The sequence below is a fragment of the Heterodontus francisci genome, chromosome 1 (assembly GCF_036365525.1).
Source record: "Heterodontus francisci isolate sHetFra1 chromosome 1, sHetFra1.hap1, whole genome shotgun sequence".
NCBI lineage: Eukaryota > Metazoa > Chordata > Chondrichthyes > Heterodontiformes > Heterodontidae > Heterodontus > Heterodontus francisci.
In genome coordinates, this window is record NC_090371.1 from 152,532,751 (window position 1) to 152,550,594 (window position 17,844).

Below are 17,844 nucleotides of genomic sequence, written 5' to 3' on the forward strand. Positions count from 1 at the left end.
TTCCCACAGATGCAGTCAGCAGGGACACTCTTGGCGACCCTTACCTCCCACATTCTGCAGGAGGAACATACAACTGCCTTAACCTCCATTCCCACTATTCCAAATTCCCAACAAATCTACTGAAAAACCAAAAACAAAAAGTCAAAACTTGTTAGGTTAGCAATCCAACGGACAGAACTTCCTAAATACAAAGCTTACCTTATCAACACACCAGAGTCCTTTTTTTTTGGTTAGAGGAGGAGGTTGGGTGGGAGACACTACACGTGTAGTGTCTCGGGTACAGCCACCACACAAATATATACCTTTTTCCTTACCCAGCAGTCCCCTGGTCCTCCGAAAACAAAAGGGAATTCACTTTTAAACTTACACTGAAATTGACTTCACAGCTGTAAGCCCGTTCACGCACCTCCGTTACTATCAAAGCTGCAGTCACCGAAACTAAAAAAAAGGACCCATTTATGCATATTCTCTGTTTTCTGCCAGCCATCCAATCTTCTATCCATGCTAATATGTTACTCCCTACACCATGAGCTCCTACTTTGCGCAATAACCTTTTATGTGGCACCTAGTCCAATGCCTTCTGGAAATCCAAGTACAATATGTCAACAGGCTCCCCTTTATCCATAGTACATGTTACTCCTTCAAAGAACTCCAATAAATTGGTTAACATGATTTCCCTTTCACAAAACCATGTTGACTATTCCTGACTACCTTGAGTTTTTCTAAGTGGCCAGTTGTAGCCTCTTTAGTGATCGATTCTAACACCTTCCCCAGAACAGACGTCAAGCTAACTGGCCTGTAGTTAACTGTTTTTTGCCTCCTCCCCTTCTTGAATAGAGGGGTTATATTTGCTACTTTCCAGTCTGATGGAACCTTTCCAGAATCTAGCGAATTTTGAAAAATTAACACCATCTACTACCTGATTAGCCACCTCTTTTCAGGCCCTCGGATGAAGCCCATCAGGACCCAGGGACTTGACAGCCTGGTGATTGTAATTTCGCCAAGTTCCTCTCTTCTTTCCACCTCCTGATTTATAGCTATTACTGAATGTTTTAGTATCGTCTATAGTGAAGATAGAAGATAGGTTGATAGGTAAATTGGCCATTAGCAATTGCCCCTAATATAGGTAGGTGGTAGGGAAATATAGGGACAGGTGGGGATGTGGTAGGAATATGGAATTAGTGTAGGATTAGTATAAATGGGTGGTTGATGGTCGGCACAGACTCGGTGGGCCGAAGGGCCTGTTTCAGTGCTGTATCTCTAAACTAAACTAAAACTAAAAATATTTGTTCATTTCATCTGCCATTTCCTTATTATCTACTATTAACTTCCCATTCTCACTCTCTAGAGGACAAACACTTATTTTACTTACTCTTTTCCTTTTTAAATACCTGTAGAAATACTTGCTATCTGTTTTTACATTTCTAGCTAGCTTCTTCTCATACTCTAATTTCTTTCTTCTGATTAAACCTTTAGTCATTCTCTGCCATTCTTGATATTCTGACCAATCATCTGACCTGCCACTCACCTTTGCACAATTATATGCTTTTTCCTTAGGTTTGATGCTTTCTTTAACTTATTTACTTAACCATGGACGATGGGTCCTCCTCTTAGAATTTTTCTTTATAATAGGAATATACTTATTCTGAGTATTCTGAAATATCCCCTTACATGTCTGCCACTGCTTCTCTATTGATCTATCTCATAGCCACAGGTGCCTTTCCTCTGAGTTCATTAATTAATCCTGACACGTTACACAATACCAAGTCTAATATTGTGTGCTCTCTGGTTGGTTCCAGAACGTGCTGCTCTAAGAAACTATCTCAAAAGCATTCTATGAACTCCTCATCCAGGCTAATATTGCCAATCTGATTTTTCCAGTTTATATGTAGATTAAAATCACCCATGATCATTGCAGTCCCTTATCACAAGCACCCAATATTTCTTCTTGGATACTTTGTCCTACATTGTGGTTACTGTTAGTGACTTCTTTCCCCTACTGTTCCTCATTTCCACCCAAATCAATTCTGCATCCTGATCAAGGTCATTTCTAACTATTGCACCAATGCCATCCTTGATTAACAATGCTACCCTTCTGCCTTTACCTAGCTTCCTATTCTTCTTGAATGTTATATGCCCTCAATATTGAGGACCTAATCCTTATCATCCTGCAGACATATCTCCATAATGGCTATCAGATCACACTTCAGTGTGCACTATCAGTTTGTCTACTTTGTTATGAATGCTACCTGTATTCAGATACAGAGCCTTTAGTTTTGTCTTTTTATTATCTTTGTACCATCGAGTCTTGACTGTTGGTGTGTTCTTAGATTTTTTCTCTCTATCCTTTCCTGCCATTCTCTGATCTTCATTTCCCATATTACTGTTCTGCTCTCCTGCCTTGACTGTACCCCTTGATTTTCTACATCTACCCAAGCTTGATCCCTCAGCCCCCTTGTTTTGTTTAAAGCCCTTTCTACTTCCCTAGTTATACGGTTTACTAGAAGACTGGTTCCAGCATGGTTCAGGTGCAGACTGTCCCAATGGTACAGCCCCCACTTTCCCCAGTATTGGTGCCAGTGCCCCACGAACCAAAACCCACTTCTCCCACACCAGTTTTTGAGCCACATATTCATTTCACTAATCTTATGTGGCCTCTGCCAATTGGCTCAGTAGAGATTATTACCCTTGAGGTTCTGCTCTTCAATTTGTTGCCTAACTCCTCATACTGTCTAAGCAGAACCTCTTTCCTAGTCCTATCCATCTCTACGACAACTGGATCCTCCCACTCCAAGTTCCTGTCCAGCTCTGAGCAGATGGTCCGAATCCTGGCACTGAGCAGGCTACACAGCCTTCTGGACGCACACTCTCGGCTGCGCAGACCAGTGCCAACCCCCCTCACTATATTATCCCCTACTCCCAACTACATCCCTTTTAGCTCCCCCCATTTGAATGGCTTCCCTGTACCACAGTGCCATGGTCAGTCTGCGATAATGTGTAAAAGCTGTGATGAAGTTTTAATGTTTGTGCAGAATTAGTTTCAATCTGCTTTGCACTGGTTTTCTTGTACATACAAACATTTAAAAATTGTGTATCTTAAGATTAGAGGGAGTATGCACACATGTGTGATCAGTGAGAATGAGTCACAGTGAGATTGGGCCAATTGGGTGCACCCTAATGACTGTTGCGTGTTGTCTTAACTTCTGTGTTGTCTGCTACTGTACACAAAGTACTGACCACTCAAGACAGGATCAGTAACGCAGTAACATAGACTCTTTATTTAAGGATGGTTCTGCATGTACAGACAGGTCTTCACTGTATAGGTACTTACTTAAGACTGCCCCCAACCCAGATGACACATGGTGTGTTACATCACAGCTCTTATACTGCCGGCAAGATAACATTGCCACACCTCTTAAAGGTGTACACACACAACATCCCTCTTTTCACAAACAGAAACATATCCCCCTCAAATTGGTAAATGTTAACTAAAGACAATTCAACAGCAGTAATATGATAAAAACATGCATGGTACAAAACAGTAGCAGAAACATGCAAGTACATCAGTCATGGTAATGTGGTTTGATCAAATGGCCGGATTTAGAAACAGGATAACAGTTCTTGGAATCCGTAGCAAATATGTGTGGACTCGGCTTTATGAAAGTGGAGTGCGTAGACTCTGCTCGGGGCGTCGTCTTCGATCTTGTCCCATTTGCGGTAGAGTCTTCCATGGATCTGGGATCATGGACTGTTCTACTCTGACCTCTATTCCCATGCAATGTAGCATCAGTAGAAGTAGTAACCTTGTACGAGCGTGGTTCTGGTTGAATCCTGGAGACTCGTGCAGTACTCCATGTACCAGTTACAGGATTCTGTATCGTGACCTGTTGTCCTAGCACTAATTTTGAAAGTTCACTCCCAGCATGACTATTGTACACCTCTTTCATCTTCCCCCATTGCTCCAGAAGAGCGTCCATAACTTCAGGGTAGATTATTTTCACAGGGGTGTGTTTTTCTTTAGGTGCCTCTGCACTGGGCACAATCTGAGCTGGAGATGCTGTAGACTGGGCAGTAACAGGTTGTACTTATTGCTCAGTCTCTTCTTTAGCCACATGATGGTGAAAAGTTGAAAACAGCTTCTATCTTCTGGCCACAGTATGGGCAAAATTTAAATATCATTCTGAGACCACAGCTTTGCTTGCACTCACTTGCTTCTTGATGGATCCTACACATGGGATCGGAGACCAATTGTATGCGGTTAGTTGGACATTCGTCGGTGTCACCATGGCTCCCCATTTACCCGGATACATGCAGTCTGCCAGCTCAGTCTCAGTGAAGTCACACTCTTGACCCTTAGCTCAACATTGACTGACAAACTGGTCAATGGACCCAGTCGGCTGTCGTTGAAAGGACATGAATTCGAGTTGATGGACCTGAAAATTAAGTTTGAGCTGGAGTTGATCCTCTAATGTGGGCCAGGTTTTCACAGGATCCTTCTGCTCTTCTTCAGTTAGACCAGAAGTGTTAAGGTGATGTAAGCCTTCTTGGTCAATGGCAATGTGTATTTTCACTGCCTGCTTCTGTGGGTCGGCGACTGCTAAGTCGACAAAACATAACTCAACTCTTTGCTTGAGCAGCTTAAATTCTGATAGCAGGCCAGATGCTTTCCAGTTGATGTTGGAGAACTGTCTCTAGAGAGCTCTCATTCTTGTACTGACTCACTGCTGTTGCTCTTAAAAGAAATCTGCTGTACAGGCAAACAGAAATAACTGCCTGCAATTCCACCTGTGAACAGGCTTGGAGGGTATTGCACTGTCTCCTGTTATAGTAACTGGCTGCAGTTCCACTTGTGAGCAGGCTTGGAGGGTGTTGTGCAGAATCTTGCCATACAGATATACAGAGAGCTGGCTGCAGTTCCACTTGGAGGATGTGGAGCTGTTGCCCGATTTGTGTGCTTTTGTTAGGCCCCGCATACAAAGCGGTCATAGAACATAGAACAGTACAGGCCCTTCGGCCCACGATGTTGTGCCGACCCTTTAACCTACTCTAAGATCAAACTACCTACATACCCTTCATTCTACTATCATCCATATACCTATCCAAGAGTCGCTTAAATGTCCCTAGTGTATCTGCTTCTACTACCACCGCTGGCAGCGCATTCCATGCTCCCACCACTCTCTGTGTAAAGAACCTACCTCTGACATCTCCCCGAAACCTTCCTCCAATCACCTTAAAATTATGCCCCCTGGTGATGGCCCTTTCCGCCCTGGGAAAAAGTCTCTGCCTATCCACTCTATCTATGCCTCTCATCATCTTGTACACCTCTATCAAGTCACCTCTCATCCTTCTTCGCTCCAATGAGAAAAGCCCTAGCTCCCTCAACCTTTCTTCGTAAGACATGCCCTCCAGTCCAGGCAGCATCCTGGTAAATCTCCTCTGCACCCTCTCAAAAGCTTCCACATCCTTCCTAGAATGAGGCGACCAGAACTGAACACAATATTCCAAGTGTGGTCTAACCAAGGCTTTATAGAGCTGCAGCATAACCTCGCGACTCTTAAACTCAATCCCCCTGTTAATGAAAGCCAACACACCATACGCTTTCTTAACAACCCTATCAACTTGGGTGGCAACTTTGAGCGATCTATGGACATGTACCCCAAGCTCCCTCTGTTCCTCCATACCAAGAATCCTGTCTTTAAGCCTGTATTCTGCATTCAAATTCAACCTTCCAAAATGAATCACTTCACCCTTTTCCAGGTTGAGCTCCATCTGCCACTTCTCAGCCCAGCTCTGCATCCTGTCAATGTCCCGTTGCAACCTACAACAGCCCTCCACACTATCCACAACTCAAGCAACCTTCGTGTCATCGGCAAACTTAGTAACCCAGCCTTCCACTTCCTCATCCAAGTCATTTATAAAAATCACAAAGAGCAGAAGTCCCAGAACAGATCCCTGCAGAAAACCACTGGTCATCGAGCTCCAGGCTGAATACTTTCCATCGACTACCACCCTCTGTCTTCTATGGGCCAGCCAATTCTGTATCCAGACAGCCAACTTTCCCTGTATCCCATGCCTCCTTACTTTCTGAATGAGCCTACCATGGGGAACCTTATCAAACGCCTTGCTAAAATCCATATACACCACATCCACTGCTCTTCCTTCATCAATGTGTTTTGTCACATCCTCAAAGAATTCAATAAGGCTTGTGAGGCATGACCTGCCCCTCACAAAGCCATGCTGACTACGTCCAATCAAACTATGCTTTTCCAAATAATCATAAATCCTGTCTCTCAGAATCCTTTCCAATAATTTGCCCACCACTGACGTAAGACTGACTGGTCTGTAATTCCCAGGGTTATCCCTAGTCCCTTTCTTGAACAAGGAAATAACATTTACCACCCTCCAATCATCTGGTACTACTCCAGTGGACAGTGAGGACGCAAAGATCATTGCCAAAGGCGCGGCAATCTCTTCCCTCGCTTCCCATAATATCCTTGGGTATATTCCGTCTGGCCCTGGGGACTTATCTATCCTCATGTCTTTCAAAATTTCTAGCACATCCTCCTTCTTAACATCAACCTGTTTGAGCATATCAGCCTGTTTCATGCTGTCCTCACAAACGACAAGGTCCCTCTCACTAGTGAATACTGAAGCAAAGTATTCATTAAGGACCTCCCCTGCCTCCTCCGACTCCAGGCACAAGTTCCCTCCACTATCCCTGATCGGCCCTACCCTCACTCTGGCCATCCTCTTGTTCCTCACATAAGTGTAGAACGCCTTGGAATTTTCCTTAATCCTACCCGCCAAGACTTTTTCATGTCCCCTTCTAGCTCTCCTAAGTCCATTCTTCAGTTCCTTCCTGGCAACCTTGTAACCCTCTAGAGCCCTGTCTGATCCTTGCTTCCTCAACCTTAAGTAAGCTTCCTTCTTCCTCTTGACTAGCTGTTCCACATCTTTTTTCATCCAAGGTTCCTTCACCCTACTATCCCTTCCTTGCCTCATCGGGACAAATCTATCCAGCAGTCGCAGCAAGTGCTCCCTAAACAACCTCCACATTTCTGTCGTGCATTTCCCTGAGAACATCTGTTCCCAATTTATGCTCCCCAGTTCCTGCCTAATAGCATTGTAATTCCCCCTCCCCAATTAAATATTTTCCCATCCCGTCTGCTCCTGTCCCTCTCCATGACTATAGTAAAGGTAAGGGAGTTGTGATCACTATCACCAAAATGCTCTCCCACCGAGAGATCTGCCACCTGGCCTGGTTCGTTGCCAAGCACCAAGTCCAACATAGTTTCCCCTCTAGTCGGCATATCTACATATTGAGTCAGGAAACCTTCCTGGACACACCTGACAAAATCTGCTCCATTCAAACTATTTGCACTAAGGAGGTTCCAATCAATATTAGGGAAGTTGAAGTCACCCATGACAACAACCCTGTTATTTCTGCACCTTTCCAAAATCTGCCTCCCAATCTGTTCCTCCGTGTCTCTGTTGCTATTGGGGGTCTATAGAAAACTCCCAATAAAGTGACTGCTCCTTTTCTGTTTCTGACTTCCACCCATACTGACTCAGTAGATAAACCCTCCTCGACGACCTCCCTTTCTGCAGCTGTGATACTATCCTTGATTAGCAATGCCACTCCCCCACCTCTTTTACCTCCCTCCCTATTCCTTTTGAAACATCTAAACCCCTGAACATCCAACATCCATTCCTGCCCCTGTGATATCCAAGTCTCCGTAATGGCCACAACATCGTAGCTCCAAGTACTGATCCATGCTCTAAGTTCATCACCCTTATTCCTGACACTTCTTGTGTTAAAATAGACACACCTCAACCCATCATACTGGCTGCAACTTTGCCCTGTCAAATGTCTAACCTTCCTCACAGACTCTCTGCGCTCTGTATCTGCCTGTTCAACAGCTACCCCATCCACTGATCCGTAGCTCCGGTTCCCATCCCCCTGCCAAACTAGTTTAAACCCTCCCGAAGAGCTCTAGCAAACCTCCCGCCCAGGATATTGGTGCCCCTCCAGTTCAGATGCAACCCGTCCCTGTTGTACAGGTCCCACCTTCCCCGGAAGGTATCTCAATGATCCACATATCTGAAGCCCTCCCTCCTACACCAGCTCTGTAGCCACGTGTTCAGCTGCACTCGCTCTCTGTTTCTAGCCTCACTAGCACGTGGCACTGGTATTAATTCTGAGATTACTACTCTGCTCGTCCTGCCTTTTAGCTTCCAACCAGTCAACCCGGGAAAGGACTCTGACTCTACAATGGCAGCCGCAGCTTTTTTTTAGTTTTGGCTGTATCAGAACGGGCTTTGGATGGTGAGATCCTGGAGCAACCTGCATCAAATTTGGACAGTGTGATCCTGAACTGACCTCCTGCTGCTTTTGACCACTGGTTTGGCAATTTTAAAATCAGGTACTCACTGTGCTGCTCAGGTGCTCCTTTTAAAGAGATTTTGCTTTTTTCTGTGTGGGGCTTCTTCTCACTGGAGATGTTCCCAAATTTCTTCTGTGTCTCTACCTGACTTCAGGCTGGTTCCTCTCCATGACATTGCGCTGAAGTAGAGCACCATGATCCCACTCTTCTGGTCCACTCTTCAACTTTAAGTTTTTTAAATTCTGCGACGTGGTTCGGTCTTCAGACTCACACCACTGCCACCATATTGCGTGTTCTCTTAATCTCTGTGTCAGCTGCCACTATACACAAAGCACTGACCACTCAAGATAGGATCAGGAATGCAGTAATGTGGACTCTTTATTTAAGGATAGTTTCGCATGTGCAGACAGGTGTTCACTGTACAAGTACTTACTTAAGACTGCCCCCAACCCAGAAGTCCCATGGTATGTTACATCACAGCTCTTACACTGCTGGCACAATAACGTAGCCACACATCTTAAAAGTGTACACACACAACAATGGCGAAGATAAAAATTAAAAGCAAAACACGCAGGTGGCACAACAGGATAAAGCCAGGCCATGGAAGATAAAAGCACACAGGGGATAAGGTTGAAACGCAGATGGCAGTGAGACTGGGTTGATTTGTTAGCACCCCACAGTGAAGATCCAAAGATCAGAAACAGAGGACCATGGAGACACAGCATGGAAGTAAAGTGGGACAGCAGATGTGAATGGGGCAGAGGACGGGAATATAATTTGAGGAATGGGTGGTGAGAGGCACACCGAGAAGCTATGGCAATCCTGAAAGAGATTGGGGGACAGGCAGAGTGGTGCGGTGGTTAAGAGGGGGAGGGGGTGTGGGAGAGGCCATAAGACGTTTCCGCAGGGGGGCAGTAAATGGAGCAGGTCAGGCTTCCCAGATATAGAAGAGTTCTGTCCCAGTTACTCACTAAATAGCTGAAAATCAACTTGCCTCAGCGGGAAAGAAATCAGTTCCAGAAAAACAATATGACATTGAAACTGTGGTAGAAATTTCAGACCTTTGCTCCACAGAGTCAATTGGTGGCCAGTGCAGTATCACAGACTCACTTTAATGGGGAAATCAGATGTCATCAGATATGACAGATGTAGATAGATATTAACATGAATATCTCTGTAAAGAATGTTGACTGGTGATAATAATCTGGTAATTTACAATCCAGCAACTTTAAAAAAAGATTGATTGACAGAACAATTACATTTTTTGCTAAGTCTACACCTTATTCACTACTTTTAATGAGAAAAAATTCTCGAATATCTTGTTTTGCTTGGGGCAAGTTAATTTTGTACTTCTCCAGTTTCTGATTACCAACGCAAGTTAAGAAATCTGCTTATATCTACATTATATACATTTGTACTCAGTAATTTTTCTGAGTTATATCTACGAGTGCCTGTTACGCTCTTAAAATGGAGAATGCCCTGCATTAATTATTTTTCAGTTCTTTTTACACAACACAACACATGTTTTATAGCTGATCCACAAAACTGTAATGTAACCCTAAATATGTGATCACGATCCTACTTGTTATAGTTTTTTAGATATTATAAAGTGAATACAATGGCATTTTAGCTTCTATGACAGATGCTTAATGTTGACCTATTATTTCTTTCATAATCCTTTTCATATAACACATCCTTATATTGATTTTTTAAAAAAAAGTATTTGGTTGATCCACAGATCAATTAAAAGAAGATCAAGGAACTCTGCTTCAGCCTTCAGCACCTGAGTTGGCTCGTATAGAGAAAAAATCCAGAGAATCTGAAGAAATGCAGGTGGAACATATGGATAGTTGTGGAAGTCCAGTATTTTTGCCTTTAGAAACAGACTCCCAGACAATGGATATTTATCCATCAATGTCCCAATCCAATTCAAGGAAGGAAATAGCAAAAATGACTGAAAAGTTAGTTACTGCTGAATTAAGTGATGGCTGTAATGAAACAAGTGCTTCGGAAGGGCAGTGCATAGTGACATCTCAGAATGATGATGCTATTTCATCTGTATTTGAATCCCCAATAGCTAGTCCAGAGGCACCCAACCCATCTGATTCTGAGAGTAACCAGTGGATTCAAAATAATGAATCATCTAATGCTCTGGAAAGTAACGCAGCTTGTGTGTCATCAAACACGACTTCCAAAATAAGTTCAGATTCTCAGTTGCACAACCTGTTGACCACAGATCTGTCGACATTTGAGGGTTCTACAGAAAATATTCATGAAAATCATGAAGGAAATATAGCATAATTTGCTTTCTAACTTTATATTTTGGTTTACTCCTATAGTTTGAATATTATTGCCCTTAATTAAAAATTATGATAAAGCTCAAATTTAATTTAAGATCAAGGAGAAACTTTAATTCTCTTGAACACAGTAGATCAGCACTCTATCGGATGTGCTATGGATGTTTCTGCATCATGTATTGTGAACTGAATTCTATTTAAGACAGTCTATTCCACATCTGTGATGGTAAAGTAGAATAAATAATTACATTGATTATTAACTATAGAAAAATGAAATAATAGGGTTTTCACCAAAACCTTTTTCTATCTTTTTCCTAAGTGCACAATATTAAAACATTTCTTTATAACACTTCTTTTCATCATAGTTAAGGAGACATGTTTTCCTCATTTTATACTGTATGGCTCAAGAGGAACCAGTGGAAAAGGTCTTCAGTGGAATATGATATTCATACTACTGGGTTTCAAAATGTTTCTGCCAAAAACAAGAGATTTTCTCTGGGTAACCTGCCCCACAAGGAACTCTGAGTGCTATTGAGTCTCAACAATTGCTGGGAAGTAGGAGTAAATGTAATTTGAAAAGACAGGTTAATGATTTTGGGCTATATCTCCCTCAGAACCATGTGCACATGAAGCATTAACTTATTTTTTCTTTTTATTATATCCTGACTGAGATGTTGTGCATTTCCAACATTTTCTGTTTCTGATTTCCAGCAATTTTTTTACTCTTTTTAGAATTTGTAACTTTCCTGTTAGAAATTGCTGTGTTACAAGTGGAATTTCTCCAAGTCAGAGTAAAGTGTGCTAAAAGAGCAAGACACAGGATTGTCATAATGACCTCATTAAAAAGGATAGAGTTGTTCATGGAATATAGAAAGAAAACCGTTTCCACAAGTTTTCTATTTATGGTATATCACCATTGTTATTGCATATTGGAAGGCAATCGCCCCAACTCCCAATGCAAACAAAAAATGGTTTTATTCATGAGTTGCAAACAAAGTCATGCAGACATGACTTGGAATTTGTAATTTGGAAAAGTAGAGAAGTCATAAGGAACAGGAAATGACATTGTCAATATTGCAGATTTTCCATATTTCATTAATAAGTCAAGGCTTATTACACCTGGAGGGTATGATCATTGTGTTAATATAAATAATGTATTTGCTTGAGTAATAATTTTTATTAATTAGTATAGATTATTGCCTGTGACAAGAACCATAGATGCTGTGTGCTGAATTTTACAGCATGTGTGCGTTATGCTGGAAGCGAGAATATATTAATGAAATGTACTAATTATTTGTGGGGGTGGGGAGTGGGAGGTCTGTCATTTTTTTGCATATCACTTCTCAGTTTATTTTATGTGGAGTTCTGTTCTATTAGCTTTTCAAGAATTATAAAGGTTCAAAATTTGTGTATGCTTTTAATAAGAATTACAAGAGTACCTGGAGAGAAGTGTCAAGACTTTGCACTATTTTAAGGAGAACTATAGTCAAGTAGAGGCATAGCATTAGCATTCTAAAGATTGTTTTTCATGCTGGTGACTCTATAATCACAAGTATTCATTTTTTGAATACAAACTGTTGAAATTTACACCTTATAGTTAAAGCAAGAGCAGGACTACAAGATCATGGAATAGAGGAAAATAACAATACCTTTTGATTGAATCTGAGGGGAAAGAATTGTCTCTAAATGAGTACGCCGCTTTGCCAGTTTGAGTGTTGTTTATAACTTAATTGGTGATGGAAATTAGGTTGTTCACAATATTTATTGTTTACTTCAGTTTGCTCTGTTATCGATGGCCTTCACACTGAGAAAAGACTGCTGTTATTTTCCTTGGAACTTGATTGATTGAAGCTTTGTTGTAGCTGCTTGCCATCATCAGATTTGTGTCAAAAAGGATTGTTTTTTAACGAACTCACAAGGAATGGAGCTGGTTTCTTTTCTAAATTTGTCGATCTCAAAATAAGGATCAGTTCCACAGAGAAGAATACATTTTAAAGAGAGATTATTGGCATTTTGGAGATCTTTGAATAGGTTTAGTTCCGGAAATTTGCTCAGAACAGCCTGCTATATATTGGCGCCTGCCTCAAGTTCTCACTATTGTGGTAGAACTTTTGAAAAACATTATTTTCATTGAAATTAATAAATTAGTAGAAGCAGATTCTTTTGATGATGAGAGGTGTTCATTCTGATGTCACTCATCTCATCATCTTTTACCTTAAATGATCCAGCCCACTTAAGATTTATTTGCAATGCTATTGACTTTTCTGTCACGTGTATTAGTTTTAGGTTTAGCTATTCTCACATTGATTATTAACATTTAATTTTATTTTTTTAGGACCTGGTAATCAATTCAAACATATTGCCACTATGCAGGAGCCAGATTAGAAGTTAAGAATTTTTTAGGCCCAAAGCCTAAAACATTTTTGTGTTTCTCCTTAATTTATTTTGTTGGAGTTGTGTTCTGTTTGCTTTCCCAGAATTATTGTTTGGCTAGATGTTGGTGATAATCATTACAGTAGTGCCTGGATGGATTTGAATCATTGTTTTGTACTGTATTAATTATGTTTCTTTCTAAATTGAAGGATTGTAAAGGATTGCACTATTCCAAATATGTTTTCTTCACCAGTAAGCGTCATTTCAGGCATTTTAAACCATTTTGATGCTATCGCTGTTAATGAAATTTTAAAAAGAAATTTGTGAAAATGTAGAGGAGGACATATTTTGTAGAAGCCTTAAATAAATATTTGCAATTTGTTTTATCTGCAGGTTTATACCATATACACAAGGGTCTTGAGCAGTGATTATATGAATCTTCTGTCCCATTGCTGCACTATCTCCCAACATCAATGTACGTGTCCTATCCCCGTACCACTGAGTTTGTCACATTACAGATTCACTGATTGAATTTCTTCATGTTCATAGCCTTTTCTTGATTTTCACTGATGTGCATCTGTGTTTCACTTTTATTTATTTGCCCCTCCCATTCACTATTTTCTTTTCTGCTCCAGGTGATTATTTAGTCTGAAGTATGATTGTAAGGCCACTGGAAGCCCTCTAAACCTGGCTAAGTGCCCGTTCTTCATGCCTATAGATCTCAATCGGCGCTAACCCAATCATTTTAAATGGGTTTATGCTAGTGTTAACTAATGCCAATTATTTACATATTGAACTATCAGGGGGCCAGATCTGTATATTTTACAATTTGTTTCTTTCATTTTCACCATTGGCCAAAATTTATCTCTCAACCAACATCACTTAAAGAAACACATTACCAGATTATTTATCTCATTGTCATTTGTGGAACCTTATATGCAAATTGGCTGCTGCATTGCCTACATTACCACAATGAATATGTTTCCAAAAAAAGTATTTCATTAGCTGTGAATTGCTTTGGGATTTGCTGAGGTTGTGAACAGTGCTACTTTTGTTCTATGTTTATTGCTTTCTTCTTCCTGCCCAACCAATTTCCCAATGAGAACAATTTTCATACGATGTTTGACTGAACTCCACTATCATCAGACGGAATGCAGAGTTTGTATTAACAGCAAGACCTGCATTTCTGCATAATGTAGAACACCATGGAAATCTTCAAAGTAACAGAAAAGAAACAATATTTGTGTTGACAACATACAGCAGGATGTGTGGTATGAAGAGAATACCCATTGAATAGCAGTGATGTATGAAAATAAACATTTCATTATGTAAGTACATGCCAATGGATACCTTATTTTCTATAAACCATTAATAGCCGTATATCCTCATGTACAGTATATGGAAGAGTTCAAACTCTTACATGTAAATAGTGTACTTGGAACTTTGTGGACTCCAATCTCAGGAATAGTTTAGTACTTCTAGTTTGACACCCATCTGTTTTAAGTTGAAAAGTTTACAACAAAAATATGTATAAATGTGGTTTTCCCTAATATACGTTTGCTCTGAATGTATTTGCTGTGACTTGTCGTTAGTATTGAAAGTCAGTAAATATTCTTTTATTCAGAAAACTGGATCAGTGACGTGGTCATTTCTAAAACTGTTGTCAATACTGCATAGAATATGTTAGTTGTCTTTCAGCTATGAAGAGCTTGTGGTGAAAGCTTTATTTTTCTTTGTGGCTTCCATCTTTTATGAGCCAGTAATCTATGTATTTATTTTAAGTTGAATTCAATTAGTTGCGTTTTACATGAGAGAAATACCATAATGTTACACTATGGGTTGTCAGTTTATATGCAGGTGAATTTCTGTGTGTGTTTGAAATTACCATATTTCCACTGCAAATTATATTGCTTTCGTTTGAGGAAGGTTGACAAATGGTTTTGGGTTTTTTTTAATGGAACTTTGTTTTGTTTAAAGCTGCAGTATTCTTTTCAATGGGCTGAATTTGACAGATGTTGAAAATAATATAACCAACAATGACTAATTTCCCTCACTAGAACTGCACCAAGCGAATGCTGTGGATGCATGAGCTAGGTAGACCAAAGGTCCTCTCTTGCCAGCAACTGCTACTGTGTTATCTAATCCTGTTCACGCAATTCTAATGCAATCTTACCCGAGCAATTTCTGAAACTAATTAAAACCACAAAAATTATTACAGAAATGAGGTTATCAATCAGTGATTCAGTTCCCTCATGCTTTTAGAGTACTGTTGATGCTGTGATCCATGTGCCATTTATCATGCTCACAGACCAACCCTCTGGGTAAGTTTGGCAGTGGTTCCTTTGTCCCTCCTCAGATATTTGCAGTCACCTTTACCATTGTAGTAGAACACTATTGGAGAAATTTTCCTGGGTTTTTGCCCACTGGAAGAAATTTGAACAGAAGGAAAATCAAGCAGGTACCTTCACAGATCAATGCTCCAAACCACCCAATTTTCCAATATCCGCTATTCAGGCCATCCTGTGAACCTGGATGCAGACCCAGAATAACCTCCCATTTCAGCTTTATGCAGCTCATTCTCTGACCTTCTCCACAACAATTAAACCAAAATGGAACATTACAGTGTTGCTGCCCTTGTCTACAGTAAAATTTACTTTGTACTGAAATTTTAGGCAGTGATTAATTCTTTCTTTGCAGTTTCTTCTATTGCTTCCTGTTGAAATGGTTGTAGTCAATCTAATATCCAGCTGCAACAAAGTGCTGCTGCTATTAGATTTTAGGTCAGATATGTAAGAATTTCTTCAGGGAGTAACTTTTGTGGCTAGCATTGTCTCCAGACAACCCCATATGGAATATTTATTGTAAAATAAGGCAATTTGTGGAAGAGCCCAACTTTTCTCAGCAATTTTCTCCAAAAAATATTGAGGTTGATTTTAATGCCTTCCACCAAATGGAAACAATGCCAAGGAGGGGTAGAAAAGTGGACAAGTCAGCTTTTGGATTCTTTCTTGTTGGATATGGTCATTGCCTGGCACTTGTGTGGCACAAATGTTACTTGCCACTTATCCGCCCAAGCCTGGATATTGTCCAGGTCTTGCTGTATTTCTACACGGACTGCTTCAGTATCTGAGGAGTCACGAATGGTGCTGAAGATTGTGCAATCATCAGCGAACATCCCCACTTCTGGCCTTATGATTGAAGGAAGGTCATTGATGAAGCAGCTGAAGATGGTTGGGCCTAGGACACTACCCTGAGGAACTCCTGCAGTGATGTCCTGGAGCTCAGATGATTGACCTCCAACAACCACAGCCATCTTCCTTTGCGCTATGTATGACTCCAACCAACAGAGTTTTCCCCCAATTCCCATTGACTCCAGTTATGCTAGGGCTCCTTGATGCCATACTCGGTTAAATGCTGCCTTGATGTCAAGAGCAGTCACTCTCACCTCATCTCTTGAGTTCAGCTCTTTTGTTCCTGTTTGAACCAAGGCTGTAATGAGGTCAGGAGCTGAGTGGCCCTGTCGGAACCCAAACTGGCTATCACTGAGCAGGTTATTGCTAAGCAAGTGCTGCTTGATGGCACTGTTGATGACGCCTTCAATCACTTTACTGATGATTGAGAGTTGACTGATGGGGTGGTAATTGGCCAGGTTGGACTTGCCCTGCTTTTTGTATACAGGACATACCTGGACAATTTTCCACATTGCTGGGTAGATGCCAGTGTTGTAGCTATACTGGAACAGCTTGGCTAGGGGTGCGGCAAGTTCTGGAGCACAGGTCTTCAGTACTATTGCCGGAACATTGTCAGGACCCATAGCCTTTGCAGTATCCAGTGCCTTCAGTTGTTTCTTGATATCACGTGGAGTGAATCGAATTGGCTGAAGTCTGGCATCTGTAATGCTGGGGACTGCAGGTGGGGGCTGAGATGGATCATCAACTCGGCAGTTCTGGCTGAAGATTGTTGCAAATGATTCTGCCTTATCTGACCATCTCTGAAAAAACTGAGAGTTTTGTTACACAGACAAGAGACAAGCAGTAACTGAGTGTGCAGCAGCAGAGAAGGCTGTGTGCCTCCCTTTTTCTCTATTTCTCTCCCGAAAACATCAAGTTTGAAAACCATCTGTGACTGTGAACACTGCAAGCCTGCAGACTGCTACAGCCAGAAACCAAGGGAAGAGAGCCACCTACAATTCTGCCTCCAAGTAAACCCTGAGCAAAGCAGGCCAGCCACAAAGTGCACTTTGACCAGCCAAAGACTTCAAGAATACAATTCCAGCCAGAAGACCACCGAATCATCCAACCTCAGGCTGTGTATTTAACTTGTATTTATTCTGGACTTTAATTCAACCAAAAACCCTACTTTCCACTTTGTAATCTATTTGTGTATGTATGTGTGATCCTCCTGTGAATGCGTAGCTTATTTTTTTTATTTTTAGATCAGATTAGCTTGTTGAGTATAATAAACTTACCTGTTTCTTGTTTAAACTCAAGAAAACCTGTCTGATTGGTTCTTTCACGATCACAGTAAAGGTAAAAGGTAGGCACAACCACTGTTTAAAAAGGAATAAACCCTGCTGCGGTCAATTAAGAGGAAGGGCAAGAGGGGCGACTGTGATCCCCGCACTCCCCCCTCACTTGTTCGTAACAATGTGCAGTTTTACAACAGCATTTGAGGAATATCAGTTGAGAGCAGCTCCCTTAGTCAATTTCCCTCTCCCTAACCCAGGAGGGGTGTTGAGGGGAATTATAGCTTTCGTATCACAGCTCCAACTGAGATCAACTTACTCAGCA

General features: G+C 41.2%; 1 protein-coding gene across 6 annotated transcripts in view; it reads left to right on the top strand.

Annotated features, from left to right (window-relative positions):
• ccdc149a (coiled-coil domain containing 149a) overlaps nucleotides 1–17,489 on the top strand; it is a 184,651-nt gene extending 167,162 nt beyond the window's left edge. For all 6 annotated transcript variants that reach the window (XM_068037349.1, XM_068037329.1, XM_068037339.1 and 3 more), the window contains one exon: nucleotides 10,123–17,489. In XM_068037349.1, coding sequence (XP_067893450.1) covers nucleotides 10,123–10,685 — 563 coding nt within the window. In that variant the 3' untranslated portion in view covers nucleotides 10,686–17,489. The remainder of the gene's footprint in view (nucleotides 1–10,122) is intronic.
• The last annotated feature ends 355 nt before the right edge of the window (nucleotides 17,490–17,844 follow it).